The sequence below is a fragment of the Gadus chalcogrammus genome, chromosome 8 (assembly GCF_026213295.1).
Source record: "Gadus chalcogrammus isolate NIFS_2021 chromosome 8, NIFS_Gcha_1.0, whole genome shotgun sequence".
In the NCBI taxonomy this organism is placed as follows: Eukaryota; Metazoa; Chordata; class Actinopteri; order Gadiformes; family Gadidae; genus Gadus; species Gadus chalcogrammus.
The window spans coordinates 22,088,174-22,107,019 of record NC_079419.1 but is presented as its reverse complement, the minus strand read 5'-3'; the positions used below and the strand labels follow the sequence as shown (position 1 = coordinate 22,107,019).

Genomic DNA, 18,846 nt, shown 5'->3' with positions numbered 1-18,846 from the left:
AGTGAGCCCCCCCTCAGAGAAGAAATTTCAGCTGAGCCCCCCCCCCCCCAAATTTTTTTCTAAATACCTGTGTTTTGAAAGCTATCTTAATTATTTACACATTTTACACATTTTAAACATATTTTTGAAACATTTGAAACATATTTTCTCAGCAACACGTCAGAATATTTTAAACATATTTCTGAAACATTACAACATCTTTGTGCGTTTTTAAACACATTTCTTAACACAATTTAACAACTTTATCTAAGCATGTTTTAGCTTAACCTTTTTTAAATACATTTGAACATCTTATTCTGTGTAAACTGCCAGTTTACAGATTCATTCAGGGTCGAATCAGATCTGCCTTTTCAGACCAGAGATTCGACTATTCGGCGGGGTTTGTTTACCGGCGTTGCTATGGTGACCTAAATTATTATAAGCAACTGACAACGATGCCAGTTTGAAACTAAAACTGTGATTCTGAAAAAAGTATAAATGCTATCAAAATTCCGTTCGATAGTATTGAAGATACAAGTGTGTAGATTTGTTTAATGGTTTGAACAATGGTAAACGGTTGAAAAATGAATGAGTTACGATGTCTAGAAGTAGGTGTATCAGAATGGGCTGACGTCTTCAATGAAAACAGTTGAAAACAAAGCGGTATGAAACTAAAACTGTGATTCTGAAGAGATTTGAAATGATATCGAAATTCTGTTTCGATATTATTGAAGATACAAGTGTGTAGATTTGTTAAATGGTTTGCACGAAGATAAACGGTTGACAATTGATTTAGTTATGTTACTTCTACAGTTGAAGTACGACTGATGATTTGAATCATCGCCTTTCAGGTTTTTTTTCGGGTTTATTCTTTTCTCACGTCGCGCCCCCCCTGAAGAACTCTGGCGCCCCCCAGGGGGGGCGCGCCCCACAGTTTGAAAACCACTGCTCTAAACTATCTTCATGGCGCTATTAGCAAACAGCAGCAGGCGTACCCAGATGGGGTACACATAGTCGCCGGAGATTTCAACCGGGCTTGTTTAAAGGCTGTCCTCCCTAAATTCATACAGTATGTGAAGTGTGCCACCAGGGAGGGCAGAATACTCGACCATGTCTACTGCAACATTAGGCATGCATACAGAGCAGTACCCCAGCCACACATTGGCCTGTCAGACCACCTCTCACTGCACCTCATTCCAGCCTACACCCCTCACATTAGGAAAAATAAGCCCACTACTAGAACCATCAACACCTGGCCAGAGGACGCCCTCTCCCAGCTCCAAGACTGCTTCTCAACAACAGAGTGGGGTCTATTTGAAAGTTTGGACCTGGAGGAGTACACAGAGTCTGTTTTATCCTACATCACATTCTGTGCTGAAAATGTCACCATCAAAAAACAGACCAGGGTCTTTCCGAACCAGAAACCCTGGATGACGAGTGAAGTGCGGCCCCTTATCAAGGACCGCAACACTGCTTTCAGGTCAGAAGATAGGGCTCAGTACAGCACAGCCAGAGCAAACCTAAAAAGGGGCATAAGGGCTGCTAAATTAGCATATAAAAGGAAAATAGAGGGCTACATCATGGACAAAAACCCTCGTCAGGTGTGGCAGGGAATACAGCACATCTCTAACTACAAGGGCCACAACATCACAACTACCAACTCTAATGCTACAAGGGCAGAGGAATTAAATAGTTTCTTTGCCCGGTTTGAGGCGGATAGACAACCAACGCCCCCCCCAGCCTTCACCAACGCCCCGCTGACCCTCCAAGAACATCAGGTTAGAAGGACACTGAGGAAAGTGAACCCGAGGAAGGCGACAGGACCCGACGGCGTACCGGGGAAAGTACTCAGAGCTTGTGCAGACCAACTCACAGGGATTCTCACCAAGCTCTTCAACATCTCTCTGTCCCTAGGCACCATCCCATCCTGCTGGAAATCAGCAATTATCATCCCAGTTCCAAAAACGTCAGCTGGTAAAAGCGGAAATGACCTCAGGCCCATTGCACTCACGTCAGTGGTGATGAAATGCTTGGAGAGGCTGGTTGCCCAGCACATCAAGGCCTGCCGCCCAGCATCATTTGATCCCCATCAGTTCGCTTATAGGGCTAACTGCTCTACTGAGGACGCCATTGCCATCACCCTCCACTCTACGCTGAGCCACCTTGAACACCCAGGCACCTATGCAAGACTGCTCTTCATAGATTACAGCTCAGCCTTCAATACAATAATCCCGGACATCCTGATAAATAAATTACTGGGCCTACACCTCCCTGCCTCCACCTGCGCTTGGATAAAGGACTTCCTTTCCAACAGACCACAACAAGTGAGACTCGGCCCCCATCTCTCCTCCCCCCTCACACTTAGCACTGGCTCCCCCCAAGGCTGCGTGTTGAGCCCACTTCTGTATACTCTATACACATCTGACTGCTCCCCCTCCCACCCCTCCAACCTCATTATAAAATTTGCTGACGACACCACTGTGGTCGGACTCATCTCTGGGGGCGACGAGACGGCATATAGAGATGAGGTCCAGCAGCTGTCAGCATGGGGTTCAGCAAATAACCTCCAACTAAACACATCCAAAACTAAGGAAATCATCATAGACTTCAGACGACACAGCCAAGCCCATGCCCCTCTGCACATCAATGGGGATTGCGTGGAGAGGGCTCCGTCCTGCAAGTTCCTGGGAACATACATCTCTCAGGAGCTTTCTTGGTCCACAAACACAACGGCAATAAAAAAGAAGGCCCAGCAGCGACTACACTTTCTGAGAATTCTCAGAAAAAACCATCTTGAACAAAAGCTGCTGGTGTCCTTCTACCGCTCAACCATTGAAAGTGTGCTCACTTACTGCATCACAGCATGGTATGCTGGGAGTTCGGCGGCAGACAGGACGGCACTTCAGAGGGTCATAGGCACAGCTCAGAAGATCACAGGCTGCCCACTGCCCACCCTGGAAGAGCTGGCCAGCTCCCGCTGCCGAAACAGGACCAGTGCCATTCTAAAAGACGCTGCGCACCCTGCTCACCACCTGTTTGATCTGCTTCCCTCTGGCAGGCGTTACAGTTCAATGAAATCCCGCACCACCAGACTAACCAACAGCTTTTTCCCCTGGGCCATACGTACGCTAAACAAAAATAACCCCTGTGCAATACATAGACAACCACATAAACGATCACCACTACCTCTGGACATTCCTCATCTTGCTTACCTTCCTGGACCTGCTGCTATTTAGATAGATGTGGGCAGAAGGCGTTGTTGTCTGGGAGGGAGGGGAGGGTGTAGGACACCTTAATGTGCCTTAAGTTGAAGGCAGGGGGAGGGGTTATTGGGGTTATTGTTGTTATTGTTGTTATATATTTATTAATATTTCTTACTGTATTCTATTTATTTATTTAAAAAAAAAGCACTGAACAAGATCTGCACCTTAATTTCGTTGTGTAAATACTTTGTATTTAACCCAATGACAAATAAAGATTCTATTCTATTCTATGTACAAATAGTGGAAGGGGAAGATGAAAAATAAATGCACTTATCGTCTCCCTGGCTTTGTGTACAATTAATGTACCCTCCTTGCCAATCAATTATGTGGCAACTAAAAAATTCTATAGTGTTGCATAACATCTCAACAATTCAAAAAAAAAAAAAATCATAATATTTTCTGAAAACAGTCAATTCTTTTTTTATGAAGTTGGACTCCCGTATAACTTACATCTGCCATTATTGCGCTTTTGCCCTAGATGTCCTCCTCTCCTTTGGAACAGCCTCGTCAGTTTGTCAGAGTGAACGTCCAGCTGAGACAGGAACCTGGATTGAAGTGGGACGGTGGTGATTCTCTTGAACTAAATAGTAGCAAGCACAAAAAAAGCACAAAGGATTCAGGTTTCAAACTGAATTCAGGGCATTCCATGTCTTAAATGTGCATTGGCAGTTCATACATGTGCATGGAAAGCGAGAACTACGTCAAAAATGTGGATGCTTTATCTTGTAGTGATGCAAAAGCTTGGACCTACTTGATACAGTTTCTTTGCCGCTTTTACAACTCCACATTACTGCCACCAAACGCTGTAACATACATCAAGATTATTATTAGTAACTTCAAAGCTCCAATCATCAATTCAGAAACAAAAAGGTCTGCTGCAATACCAAAATTCAAAGCACTTGTAAATCTGTTATCGCTTTCAAATTACCTGATTAATGTGTTTAAATACAAGGACTAACACAAATGAAGGAAATATATATTAAAAGGTGGAGTCACCAATTCAGGAGAATGCTTGTTGGACCATACTTTGCATGAACGGTCATGACAGGCAATAACAGCTAGTGAGAAAAAGAATGGCGCTCAAACACATACAGTCCCTTCAGAAAAGCGCGATTATGCAATCTCATAATTCAACGCATAATCAGCCGAAGTCTGCACAAAATATGCGGGGCTTGCATGATTTCATAATCCCCGCGTTTTCGATGCAAAAGAGTCACACATACCTTAGCAGAAAGTTTAAAAATGTTGCGTTTACTTCACACAATGTACATGTAATTACCCATGTAATGATAAATGCAAAACCTCCAATATATAGGCCCTAAGTTAACCACTAGCTTTAGCCGTTAGGCTCTTACACACGCGGACCCAGGCTAATTAGCGCTCTAAAAACAAAATATAGCCTATACGTACTCATATCCTACGCACACAAAAGAGTGCACTAAATATTTTAATAGTTACAGTGAACCATAGCAGTGTAGTGCAAATGTTTCCAAATTCACTAACTTACTTTATCAGTAAATGGGCTGGTCTCCGTTGTGGCTGAAGGGGGAAATGTGATTGCTTCCAGAACTTTCGGGGTCAAATGCACTCCTTCGTCTCTTTTTTTCTTCAGCGCAATTTGAATCCAGCCTTGAATAGTCCCTTCAGAAAAGCGCGATTATGCGATCTCATAATTCAACGCATAATCAGCCGAAGTCTGCATATTCATGCGGGAGTTGCATTTTCCGCACAAAATATGCGGGGCTTGCATGATTTCATAATCCCCGTGTTTTCGATGCAAAAGAGTCACACATTCCTTTCGCAGAAAGTTTAAAAATGTTGCGTTTACTTCACACAAGAGCAGCCATTTCCCCGTTCTCATGGGAACGTTATGAAGCAACGTGAACGTCATCGAAAAGCTGCATTTTTCGCAAGTTCCAGAAGTTTCATTGCATAAATATGCCGTATATTTCATCGCATTTTTTAAGAAAACTTGCCGCATAATCAAGGATTATTGGTTGCAACAATCACACAAAAACACAGCATTCTTCTGGAGGGACTGACATACACGTTAGTGCACACGCAGTCCCCCCATGTAATGATAATGCAAAACCTGCAATATATAGGCCCTAAGTTAACCACTAGCTTTAGCCGTTAGGCTCTTACACACGCAGATCCAGGCTAATTAGCGCTCTAAAAACAAAATATAGCCTATACGTACTCATATCCTACGCACACAAACGAGTGCACTAAATATTTTAATAGTTACAGTGAATCATAGCAGTGTAGTGCAAATGTTTCAAAATTCACAAACTTACTTTATCAGTAAATGGGCTGGTCTCCGTTGTGGCTGAAGGGGGAAATGTGATTGCTTCCAGAATTTTCGGGGTCAAATGCAGTCCTTCGTCTTTTTTTTTCTTCAGCGCAATTTGAATCCAGCCTATGGGCGCACTACTGCCACCCTCTGCTCGTAATGCAAATTACACTTTGGCGCCAGAAAAGCACCAAACTCAATCACATCGACATGAGTGTTTTGATTAAATCAATTTCAATCAACGTGAGAGACATTAGTACATCTAACATTCTCCATAAACAATCAAAGTTGACATGATTATAGCACGTCCACAAGAAGAATATGAATTGATCATGTTGCATCTACGTACTTCCTTTTTGTCAATTTAAAGACCTGCTATGTTCCTTTTTTTCAGTGTAGGTTATGTCGTTGGAGACGGTTGATAAATGTGTTCTGAGAGATAGTTCAAAGAAATAAAGTTATCTGATTACAGTGCACAACAAGCAGACCTAGACCCAGACGTAGCTAACTGTTGTTTACCTATCTACATAGGGGAGGCCTGTCAGGCTAAATAGAAGTATTTGAGGGACATCTACCGGAGGCAGAGAAAAGAGCAAAAAGAAAAACAAAGTGGATCAGAGGGAGGCACCTAATGTCCGGATAAGTATATGGGGATCCTGTCTTTCTTGGAACCCCACGTCCAGGACAGAGAAACAACTTCTAACTAATCTAAACCTCAGGAAGAAATTACAGAGACAGCAGAGAGTTTATTAAATTCCATATACGAGAGTGGAGGAGAAGGAACAGCAGGAGAGAGTGAGGTTATGATAAGTAGGTTAAATCAAGAGTCATTATGTCAAATGTAGCTGAAGCTGTAGGATATTGCAGTAGGTGATTTAAGACAGTAGCCTGCTGTGATGCTATGACACTGAAGGGTTATATCTGTTAACAAGTCTCCCCTGGTATGGTAATAGTATGAGCCGTGAAGGTTTATTTATGTAATTGTGTTTTCTGGACCCTGACAGGCTGCAATGGATGACTGTGCACAGCAGTGCAAGTCCTAGGCACCAACCACCACCACCACGAGTCCCAGGGAGGAGGAGGTCGCCGGAGAGCACCGTGACGCCATAGCAGCAACGGGTGCTGGAGGCTATGAACAGGGAGCAGGACGAGCAAGAGCTATTTTTATTAAGTTTTGCCCCTGCACTGCGAAGGCTTGATTCTCGCAGACAGGCAATGGCAAGGCTGAGGATGCAAACCCTATTTTTGAAAATTGAATTCGGCGAACAATAGGATAATATAATATAATAGGATAATATTTTTTTTTTTGTTAGTTGGTGGTAGTTGATGAAAGTGTTGGTGTAGATTTTTGTCGTTAGGGGGATTCTCACACCGTGAGTGTTGATTTGGCCACACCCCTACATTTCTGGCAAAGAAGTGCCATCCAGTCCTGATCCAGAACTTTCGGTAGCCATCTTTCTAACAGCTGCGGTAAGTTAAACTTGATTAGGGTTAATGTTGTGCGGTTGACAAACGCTTATATAATTCGAAAAATCTCAGTTTGTTTGCTTTTGTATGGATATATGGTGTCTGTTACTTTCTAATCCCATTTTAAATAGATTTTTGTCGAACTGGCGATTGCGAAGGTATAATATCAGTAATATCTGCGACTATTTTTTATTTTTTATTAAAAGTGCTCGTCTTTCTTTTTATTAGCAAACATGGAGAAGATAAGTTTCACTTTGCTGACGAGTAAACTGAGGAGAGCCGGAGAGTGTGGGCACAGTGGAGGAAGGAGAGGACATAGTTGGGTTTACGCTATCACTCAGGGTGCACAAAGAACTCCCCTGGTGTACATTTTGATCAGTGTTAAAATAACACTGCGCCCTGATTAACACCAACACTGAAAAATTAACGCCCGCAGTTTTGCTGTGCAGGTACACGTTACCTGCCCGCACACACTTCAGCCAAATTGAGATGCCAAAACTATACAGCAAGGTCTGCAAGCAAGTGGAGAAACTGCCTGCCCAAACACCTTTTCTGCAATGACTGATTTGTCTGTGCATCAAAACTATGTTTTGCACAATAGGGACTCTGTTGTAGAAGGTTTTTACAAGGCACTTCCACCTACATGTTATATTGTGCAAGACGGCAGTGGAGCACATCAATTATGTGAGCAAGGTATATGTCTTTGATGAATTTTTATGCTTTGTCATATTATCTATTTCATTTCAATTTCAATACTTTATTCTATTGAATATTGTCATTGTTTTTTAGCATGTCTTCTACCCATAGCTTTGCCACTCAATCTTTGCAATTGTGACAAACAAGACATTGCAGTAAACGCTGGATGAGCCATCATTCTTGTGACCATAAGTGGTGAGTTTGCAATACCATGGAAACATGTATGACTATGGTGGTTTTCTGGACTTTTATTTGAATTACTCGTTTAATGACATATTGTAATGAAAGCTTTGTTTCAACAGGTCGATATGATCTTTCGCTTCCCTTGGTGACATGCAAGTCCTGCTTCAAATCATGGACACCTGGATTAAAAGACCTTCAGTCCAATGGTTACTGGCCCGGCAATGTGGATTTTCAGACCGTTTATTCCACTGATGTGTTTCACACATTTGAGGAATTCAAAGTCAGTGCACCGGGGTTATCTCGACAAGCATTTGTGAAAATGCTTGATAATCGCACCATCAACTCAGGGCAGGGTAAATGGTGTTACACCTTCTACTTCTGCTGTGCCCATTTTGGATTGTTGAATTCATAACATAATAAAACATCTCTTCATTCTGTTAAAATTTAACTGGAAGGAAGAAAATCTGGTGATAGTTTCCAGCGTAGTTTCCTGGATTGGACCTACTGCAGTCATGAAAAGGAAAAGCTGTTGGCTGTTGACCATTTATCTTGTCCAGCCTGCATGGAAGACATTGCAGCAATTTCTGTTTATGGAAACCGCAAGATGTACCGCTTCAGTCGGATTAAAGGGTAATGGCTACTGCATTTAATCCCGGTAACGTCCCAGTAAAAGAAGTACAAAAATTTGGTCTGAAGCTGTAAGGTTGTCCAACATACACAACGTGAAATATACAGTCGTATCAAATAAGCTGCTCAATAGGCTCTGTGCACAACTCTAGAAGCGAACTTCCGGTGTCGCCGGGTGTCGGCATACTAGTTTCCGGTCTACTTCCTGTATCAGTTACCACGGCAACTATAAATAGTAAAAAATGGAAAACCCAACCAAACAACGGAAATGTAATGTTAGAAGACTTCACAAGCTTCAACGGAATGAAGGCGGATCAAACCAACACTGTGTACCGTTGTGCTCAGCTTCCAGCCGGTAACACGGGCTGGTGTGTGGGAGGCTGGGAGCGAAGAGAGAGACCGGCGAGTCCCGAGCCTTGCTCCGACCCCGAAGAGCCTGAGCTACCCGTTCCGATGGTCTTAGACCATGAGTACAGTGCTACTAGTACAGTGTGTGTTGACCGTGAGCACTACAGTGCTATACAAAAAGAGACATTTGTGGAGTTTGAGGCAATGTGAAGCTGGTGTGTTTGTGTCTGTGTGCGGCTCGCGTGCCTGCACTGTGTTGGGGCCGTGGTGGGCGCTCTCGGCTGGAGCTTTCTGCGTGTTGTGGTGGCTGACGAGGAAAGTGCGCTTGTGTGTACATTTGTGCTGTTTTTTTAATTATACATGTTTGTATTGATTATTTGATTAAACATATGACCTCAGCTAAATCCCCCCACGGACACTGTTATAAAAGAAACAGGCGTATAACGGTTTGTTTATCGCTAGCTTTAACATACACTCAAGCTGTGAGGCTTCTCTGATTTCTTCATGGACCTGTGGCACAATGCTCTGATAATCACCTCCGATGTTCCCTTATCTTTGCTAGACACTAAAAAATGGACACACGTTGGTACAGTTAGTACAACAACGGACAGTTAAGTGTTTTAAATACAGAAAAAAAATGTTGTCGCTAACAAATGTTCACTAAAAAGCCGGTAGTCTGTCACCTACCCTCAAAGTTACGCAAATAACTCGTAATATAGAGCTTAAATCCTTTTTCCCGCTTGCTTGTAGGGGCAAGGGAACTAGCACCAACAATGCGGTGAACATCGTTAACATTTATTGTCGGTAGGTCTTGGAGACATCTAGAAAAGCCAGACATGTTCACGCTATGGACTGGGTCAGTAAGTAGACCGGAAACGAGAATGCCGACACCGTCAGTTGACTTCCGGGTTCTAGTGCACAGAGCCTATCGACCAGCTGGGGCTTTTTACTTGTGGTGGGTTTGTCACTGAAGATGATTGTAAAACTGTTACACTAACATAAACTACTGGAGGATTAAAGCTCTGGTGTACCCTGTAGTAATTTCAAGGTTTAAATTCCTCTAGGACTGATGATTCTGGTTACTTTGATGGTGCTTTTTTTTCAAAAGACAAGGAGGTTGCAGAATTTGTGGAGGGTATCCGGAATCGAATCAAACCTGTGAGTGATGCTATTCCATGATTATATTTTAATGTAACAGAATCATACAAGGTAAGAAATTATAATCTCTTTGGTTGTTTGAGCACAAAACCAAACTAGAAAACTTAATACACAAACTTAAACAATAATTACAATCTGCTATTCTCTACCAATTAAAGTGATACGTTTTTCTTACCATGTTAATGATTTTAGGCTTCAGACACATTTGAAACAATATTAATGTGGCATTACTGTTGAAGAATTATTGTTTTGCATGTTGCTCCAATCTCACTCCCGCGCTGGTTTGTATCAAGTGGGCGTGGTCTATGTGAAGTAGGCGTGGCTTGTGTGACGTATTGGCACAGCCCTCCTCACCTGTCTAAAGGTGCTGCCATCTGTGGCTGGAGTAGTTATTGCAGCTTATGTGATCGATCCTGCTTCCTAGTGGCTATGTGGGGGCAGCTTATGTGCTTAAAATACGTAACATGATATACATTTTAGTCCATACCGTACAACCCTAATTTGAAGGAACTATCTTGTGTTACATTCGAGGTTAGTCAAGCTTTTTGGAGCAAAAACCACAGCTATTTGTTTGCTTGATTCAACTAACGTTAGCTACCGATTTTTAGATATTTTTAGGACAGAGTCAACTCTGAGTACTGCACGAACGTAGACCATGCATAAAGTGAATAAATTCTAACAAAGGGCTATTTAGATAACTAATCTGGTAAGGATGTTGTCCTAGGCTAATACACCAACAGCAAATGTCTGTATAATAAAGGGCTACATTTTGCGTCCAAGTCTGTCATTTGAAATCTTTCCATTGTATTGTGTGCTCGAACCTCCATAATAAATATTCATGCTAAATCCCGCCCATGGTAGCTCAGAATTCGAGTAGCCGTATATCTCCCCGACACTGTCACCTTTTTACTCTGAGGAGTTTGCAGGTCTGATATCTTCATTCTGTACATTATTGTGGCTTTGTAGGAAAGACATATAAATTGCCTGTTTTCATTGCTTTGCTTTTCATATGGGGCATTTCTACATTGCCTTGTCGCGTTTTTGAAGAAAGTAGTCCAATCCGGGTCACTTTTAACTCACTTTATTTGTTAAAGTATTTCGGTATGGTAACTATAAAGCAAAAGGGAGGGAATTGTATCGGTGGCGGAAAAAAAACGTAGAGCAACTTCAAGCTAGACAATGCTCTCGACGGGTCCGCCTATGTTTTTCTGACCTCAATCTGACTCCCACGCTGGTTAGTATCAAGTAGGCGTGGCCTGTGTGACGTATTGCCCCGCCCTCCTCACCTGTCCAAAGGTGCTGCCATCTGTGGCTGGAGTAGTTATTGCAGCTTATGGCCGTTTCTCAATTCCTAGCATGCGTACTACGGACTCGATGACTTGCAAGCACGTGCTTGGCAAGTCTGTACTTCAAGCACATACTTGCGAGCACGCGAGTACGTACCTGCAATTGGAACAGCAGCGGACTCAATGACGTCACCACCTCTGCTCGTCCGTTAACTGTGCTACGGCCTCATTTAGGCATATACTACTGAACAATATAAACAAATGATATAAAACAAAATCCCAGCCTCTTTCATTTTCAAATAGTATGTAAATATTCTGAATGAATAAAAATTGAAAAGATATGCGTGTCCTGTCATGTGTATAAGCTATACACACACGACTTTATGTATATATATATTTATATATTATCTTATATTATTATTATTATTTAAATATATATAAGTTAAGAGTAACTTCAGCTACAAATATATGACTTGATGAAATCACACCCAAATACCACACCTGTTGCACATTGGGCCATTAACATAAAAGAGGGGTAATGAATGATCAAAATGTCAAGACTGTCACACATCGTCCCAGGTAAATTACTGAGATAACATTGCTTGATCAACATTAATCACACATGCATATGTTCAGGAATTCTGTCTTGCGTTTGCTCACACATTGCATAGCAATGCTAGCTCGGGAGCCAGGTGAGTCTTGCATGTTTCATTTGCTAAGAGTAACAGCTTAAGTTAAGAGTAAGCTATTGCTATTGTTTTAAATTACAGGATGGATCTGAGAGGGATTGCCGTTGCGATGGGTTTCCTCTATCTTCAAGCAGAAGAGGAGGCTGCCCAACAGAGGAGGATCATCGTTGATCGGAGAGCTAGAATGCGGCGGGGGATGCCAAGGAGACGAGCCATCCTCAGTTGTCTGTCTCACGTATGTGTTTTATTGATATGGCTTGTTTTTAACCTTTCGCTTTATCGGTTGATACTGATATATATACTTGACTAATGGGTGAATTTGACATTTTTACCACAGGGTAAAAAGTTTAAGCCCCTTAAAGCTACACACAATATATAAAACAGGCTAAAATTTATTAAAAAGAACTAGCCCTAGGAAAGATTCCTTTAGTGAATTTACCCTTACCTTTTTACTTATCAAACAAGTAAAATGTTAAATTGTTTTTTTAATTCTGGTATACAGCAGACAATACATATTAAATACATAATTGCAATTTATTGTACATTAAAATACACAAATAAGCAATAAATCAAAATATATGAACCTAACCATTGGCATATAAAAATATATTTATTTTCTTTGTTTGGTACCAGGACCAAAGCAGCTCACAGCTGTACACACAGCTGAACATCACTGTGCCCATCCTAGCCGTGTTTTTCTCTGGAGGGAACCTGAAGCCAGCCTTCAGGCTCTCCAGGGAGAGCTTCAACCGGCTGCTTGCCTTGCTGCCCCAGCAAAAAGCCCATGGATGGAGCCATGAGGTGGAGGTGCTGGTGGCAATGTACTGGCTGGCCGGTGGAGCATCGTACAGGGTAACGGCAGATGCCTTCGGGATGCCCCTGTCCACAGTTTGCAGGACGGTCCATGGCGTGGTGGAGGAGATGATGGCCATCCTCCACAGGGTGATTCATTTCCCCAAGGCAGAGGAGATGGAGGCGGTGGGGGCTCGCTTTGCTCGCCTAGCAGGTCACGAGGCCTTCAGATGTGCTGCTGGGGCCATTGATGGATGCCACATCAAAGTTTTGCCACCTGCAGAGCAGAAGAGCTACTTTAACCGGAAGCTCTTCACTTCCATCATCCTGCAGGGCATCTGCGATGGAAACGGTCAATTTATTGACGTGCACATCGGGACCCCGGGGTCAGTGCATGATGCCCTCGTGCTCCGGCGTTCTCCTTTTTATAGGCATGCTCTTTACCCACCAGCTGGGTACTTCTTGCTGGGTGATGGAGGGTACCCATGCCTGCAGCGTCCTGTGGCCATCATGACGCCATACCGCCACCCTTTAGCCGGTAAGCACCTTCTCTTCTGTCACACATGCACAGAAACAAATTGTTAGTTTGGTGACACTGATACATCCATGTGATTTTTGATTACCAGGTCAGGTTGAAGCCAGATACAACAGGCTCCACGCTAGAGGGCGTAACATTGTGGAGAGGTCATTCGGGATCCTCAAAACCCGCTGGCGGGCCATCTTCCTGCGGTATATGGAGATCCGGTCTCTGTTTGCCCCCAAGGTGGTAGGTGCCTGCTGCATCCTGCACAACATTTGCATGGCAGCAGGGGATATCTTGGAGGAGGAGGAGGAGGATGGCCCAGGTGACACCGTGGAGGCAGATGACAGGGACCTGTCAGGCAATGCGTCACGGGCGAGGATTGCTGCCCATGTTTCTGCTCCTGCAGGACTGGATGTTTGCCTGCAAGAACATGATTACCTCTAGAGACACACACACACACACACTTTTTTTGTATATATATATTCATAGCTTTGTCAATAAATGTACATATATTTTTTTCAACAACTTTCAGCAGATATCGTGTTTTTTATGCTTAATAAAGCAGCGATTTTCTTCTTGAAACTCTTGCCTCCTGAAGTCCTTGTGTAACTGTATTTGCCAGTATACATGTGAAATGTAACATAAAATTACACTTTTGCTTTCAAGAATGAGCAGATTGTTACGTATTTTAAGAATCTAAGCTACCCACACATAGACCAAAATGAAGCAGGACCAAACATATAAGGGCCGTAAATACTATAAGGGCCACAGGGATGCAATACCTATTATGCGGCTCTCCGCCACAGATAGCGCACTTTTATATATACGAAGAAGCCGAAGTCATTACTCACCGCCGTCTAACGCCCACTTGGTCGGTCCTCTTACCTGTGGCACCCATTGTGAAGATACCAGAGATTAATCACACACGCGCTCGCTAGGGTCACTGGCCTCTGCCCTTTACCATAGATCAGAGATTTTCAGCGACACCCGCGAAGGGTCACGGGCCTCTGCCCGTGGCCCATAGTAGCCAGAGTTATTATCTCTCACACGTGTTCCACTCTTTAGCTACAATTCCCTCCGTATAGCTTCACTTACCATGCCGAAACATGCCGACGACTTTATAATAAATGAAGTGAGTTCAAAGCAACCTGGGATTGGGACAACTTTCTTCGAGAATATGCAATAGATGGTGACCCTTCGACGTTTGGAAGAAAGTCCCGAGAAATCCCGGCGGGCGCGACGCTAAAACACTTCAACAGGCCCGCACGTCTGAGGTAAGTATAACTCATTGTTTTAAAGATTAAATCTGAAATAGGATTGGTTATAAGAACATTTAGGTGTAAGTTTGTTTTAGCCACCGTCCGGTCGTTCTGCTCCAGAGACCTAGACCTCGACTTAACAAGACATTTTACATTCAAGTCTGTTGGTAGGCTATTTTGTTATTAAAGACGATGAATTATTAAGGTAAAAGACCCCTGACCCCCTACACACGTGAAGTCCCCACCGCCCCCCCTCCAGGCCCCCCACACACGAGTACCCCTCCCCCCCCTCTCCCCATCCCTTTGTTTACCTGGGCGCTCCTGGCTGTTTGATAAGGCAATGGTAGCCTGCACAAAGGGACCCCCGGTGTGTTATGTCTGTCTGTCTGTCTCTGTCTCTGTGTCTGTCTGTACCACGTGGTAGGTGGTTTTTGTGTTATATGATGAATGTCTCGAAGTTAAGCCGAGACCATCATAAGGTAATTGGTGAATGTCTCGAAGTTAAGCCGAGACCATCATAAGGTAAATGTTGATAAGCTTCGAGTTCAGCCGGGCCAACATAGGGTAATTGGTGAATGTCTCGAAGTTAAGCCGGGCCACCATAAGGTATATTTATTACCGACCATAAACTTCCAAACTCTTTACGGTGGGGGGAGGAAAGGTCAGGTTTTTAACGTTAATCTAGCTTAGTTGCATATTAAAACGGAGGCTTGGCCAAGGAATTCAAATTGGATTGATTCCTCCCGGTTCAGTTAAGTCTAATGTGCAATTTTGATTAGTATAGAACGCAGCCGTAGAGTGTAACCACGTGGTGTTAAAGAGACGGCACGTCTTCGTGACGTGGGTTTCCTTTGTCCAGACGTCCGCCATCTTGGGTCTTGCAGAGACCAAGAGCAGCGGGGAGCCCAACTACGGTGTTACATTCTCTCTCCCTCTTCCTCTCTCCCTCTTCCTCTCTCTCGCTCGTGAAACCCCCCCCCCACTCCCTTTGTCCCAGTCTTCACAGGTCCAGTAGTCAGACCCCCCCCCCCCCCCCCCCATCCCCCTGTCCACAGGTCCGGTCGTCAGATCCCCCCCTCCCCACCCTTTGTCCCTGCAAACATTCTCTTCCCCTACCCTTCCTTATTCATATTGCTTAGAGAAGGCAACTCGCCTCTCTATTGTTAGTTAAATTGCCCCTTGCCCCCTAAAACCCTCAAACCCTCACACCTAGCCATGTGTTGGAACCAGGATGTAAATTTAGCCTTTACAACCTGTGTTTGTGTGCATTGATCTTAATATTCTCTCTCTCTCTCTTCAGGAAATAGCAGTATATGCAGTAACGAATGCCTAACACTCAGACATTATGTTTTTCAGGTTGCTAAGCCCTTCTGTCTATTCAACATGCGTTTTGTGTATCAAAACAGGAGTGCAATAGACACGGGTTGTGTCATGCACATTGATTAGGGAACCAGGATGGTTCAAATAGACACGGGGTTCAACTGCTAAAATAATATGTTTAATTAATAAATGATGCACATAGTTTTAACCGGTGCACAAGGCGGGAGTTAGCTCAACTGCTGTAGTTCAATTACAATAACATTTGTTTCAACCGATAACTTCTGAATTTTTCTTTTAGGTTCAGTTTTTGTTTAGTTTGTAGAATATCACCATATATTTAATAATTGTTGTAAGTTTGAATGACTCTTTATTCTAACTAGTTTAGACGGTTTTGATTGACCTAGCTGAAGGTTCACCAGGTGTCAAGACGTAGGATTGTGGCACTTCCTGGGAGCCTCCGGGCCACACGTTAATCCACTAATCGTTCCTGCAGTGTTCTGAGGTGGTAACGGTGGGGCTCATGGGGAGGCCCCGGGAGAGTTGTCATTCGCGGGCTCACACGGGGAGAAATCGGGTAGGTCGGTAAGTCAGAAGGTTGAATTAATGTATCGATTTGATGTTGACCAACAAAAAACTAGATAATTATAATAATAAATACTGTTCATGTAATGGTATAGTTAGGTCTGGGACCTGCGTAGCTAAAAAAAACTGTTTTGGAAATAGTAATGAACGTGTCCGGGACATGTGTAGCTATAAAATAAGTAAAGATAAAACTGAGTTTTACTTTACTTCACTTTGCTAAGACATATTCACGTTTGATGTGGCATGCAGAAAGTGGCGCAATAGGATGTTGTGCAGAGAATAAGGCGTATTCACGTTTGATGTGGTATGCGATGTACATAGGAGTGAATCAAAGTGTGGACAACATCAAATGCGAGCAATAGGTAGAATAAATGAAGATTAGGTCATCCAATATACATAGTTAGTGTAGGACAATCGGGTAGTATGATGAAGGTAACTGTTATTATGAGATACGGTTAACACAGAAGTGATATTGAACATGCAAATTTTAACATTGTTATTTCCCTTTTACATCTTTTTGGTTATAGCAACTTGGTTAAGCTACGGCGTGGTTAGCTTTGGTTGTCATTCAATGCGCATGGCTGAAGCAATGCGCAAGGAGGGATGTAGTGTGAAATTAAACCAAAGTAGATACTGTAAAACAATTAAAATTAGAATTCATGGAAATATGTTTTTGAACAACTAACTGCTGTACATGAGTTTGTATTTCTGCAATAGAAGCAAAAAGTTCCAGATGCAGACACACCCGGAGCCTACAAACTACCACCGCCGAGCAAGGCAATATCCCGGATTTACTTGAATAACACATTTTAAAACAACCATACCAGACTATGTTTGTTATTGTGTAATGTTGCTTGGTTGCGAGTGCAACCCGTTATTTCTGAATCGCTGCATTAATAATGGTACAGTTGATCTTCCTTGAGGCGATTGTTTTACAGGCCACCTGTTACTGACACGACGACGACAGAGAACCTGTTTGAAGGCTCCCATGATGTAGGAGTAACCTCTCTGAGTTGAGCCCTTGACAAGGAGGGACGAGTCTTGGGATCATGAATTACAGGCCAGACGGCGACAGAAAAAACAATGACCCCAAATCCATGCCCAAACCACCCACATGAACCGGCGCACCAATACACGAAGATCACCTGAACCCCCCAAATCCATGTTAGCTTATCAATCATTTTGAAATTTTAAAATTGTATTATGACTACCAATTTTTACTTTACTTTACTTTTGCACATGATGAAAATTGTATGGCCTTGTAGCACATAACCAAAAGTTGTAGCTCAGGATTTCTATGAATAGTTTTGTTTGTGTGATGTTTGGCCATGTGATTGTATGATAACAAGATTTATGTTCATTGTTGTATTGTTAAATAATGACCTGTATTCCCAATGAGACCCACAAGGTGAATGCCGTTCAGTATTATGAGCGCGTTGTGGTTTTTCCCTCTATTCAAGAGTTTTCCACACGGTTGATGGTGTTGATGATTGATCCTAATTTGACTGAGGTGTTTTCGTGTTGTAATGGTGTTTATGAGTTAAAATATTAGTGTATGGTCATCTAAGATGCCAAGGAGGATTGTTACGTATTTTAAAGAATCTATCTACCCACACATGACCAAAATGAGCGTACCAACATATAAGGCCGTGAAATACTATACTAGCCACAAGGGAGCAAGTACCTGTGGGAGGCCTGCGTCCCGCCACAGATTACAGCACCTTTTATAATATACGAAAAGCCCGAAGTGCTTGACGGCACCACCCCGGCTACGCCCACATTGGCGATCTCTTACCGTGCACCCAGTGTGAAGAGACCAGAGATTAATAACCACACGCGCGCAGGGTCACGGGCCTCTGCCCGTGGCCCATAGATCAGAGATTTGCAGCGACACCCGCGAGGGGACATGGGCCTTTGCCCATGTCCCGTAGTAGCCAGAGTTATTATCTCTCACACGTGTTCCACTCTTTAGCTACAATTCCCTCCGTATAGCTTCAGTTACCATGCCGAAACATGCAGACGACTTATAATAAATGAAGTGAGTCTAAAGCAACCCGGGATTGGACAACTTTCTTTGAGAAAAACGCAACACAATCAATATTGATTGATAATGTGCTAAACATATTTTTTTCCTTCTATTAACAGAGTGTTAAACCTGCGCCAGACATTTTCAACTATGCCCGAATCGGATCTGGATGACCTAGTCACGGAGCTGGTTTCTGGCAATGACTTGGTGGGTCCTGAGTCAGTACGAGCGGCGCTGCGTGCAAGGGGACTCCGCGTCCAACGTAGAAGGGTGCGAGAAAGTATGCTGCGCACAAACCCTGGGGCAGCTGCACTTAGATCCTTACTGCAGAGACCAGAGAGAAGGACCTACCAAG

General features: G+C 43.3%; 1 protein-coding gene across 1 annotated transcript; it reads left to right on the top strand.

Moving 5' to 3' along the window:
* Positions 1-12,098: 12,098 nt before the first annotated feature.
* On the top strand, positions 12,099-13,748 carry LOC130387940 (putative nuclease HARBI1). The gene is made up of 3 exons (XM_056597232.1): positions 12,099-12,224; positions 12,623-13,319; positions 13,408-13,748. Exons 1-3 carry the CDS (start codon positions 12,099-12,101, stop codon positions 13,746-13,748), a joined length of 1,164 nt encoding a protein of 387 aa, XP_056453207.1.
* Positions 13,749-18,846: the final 5,098 nt, after the last annotated feature.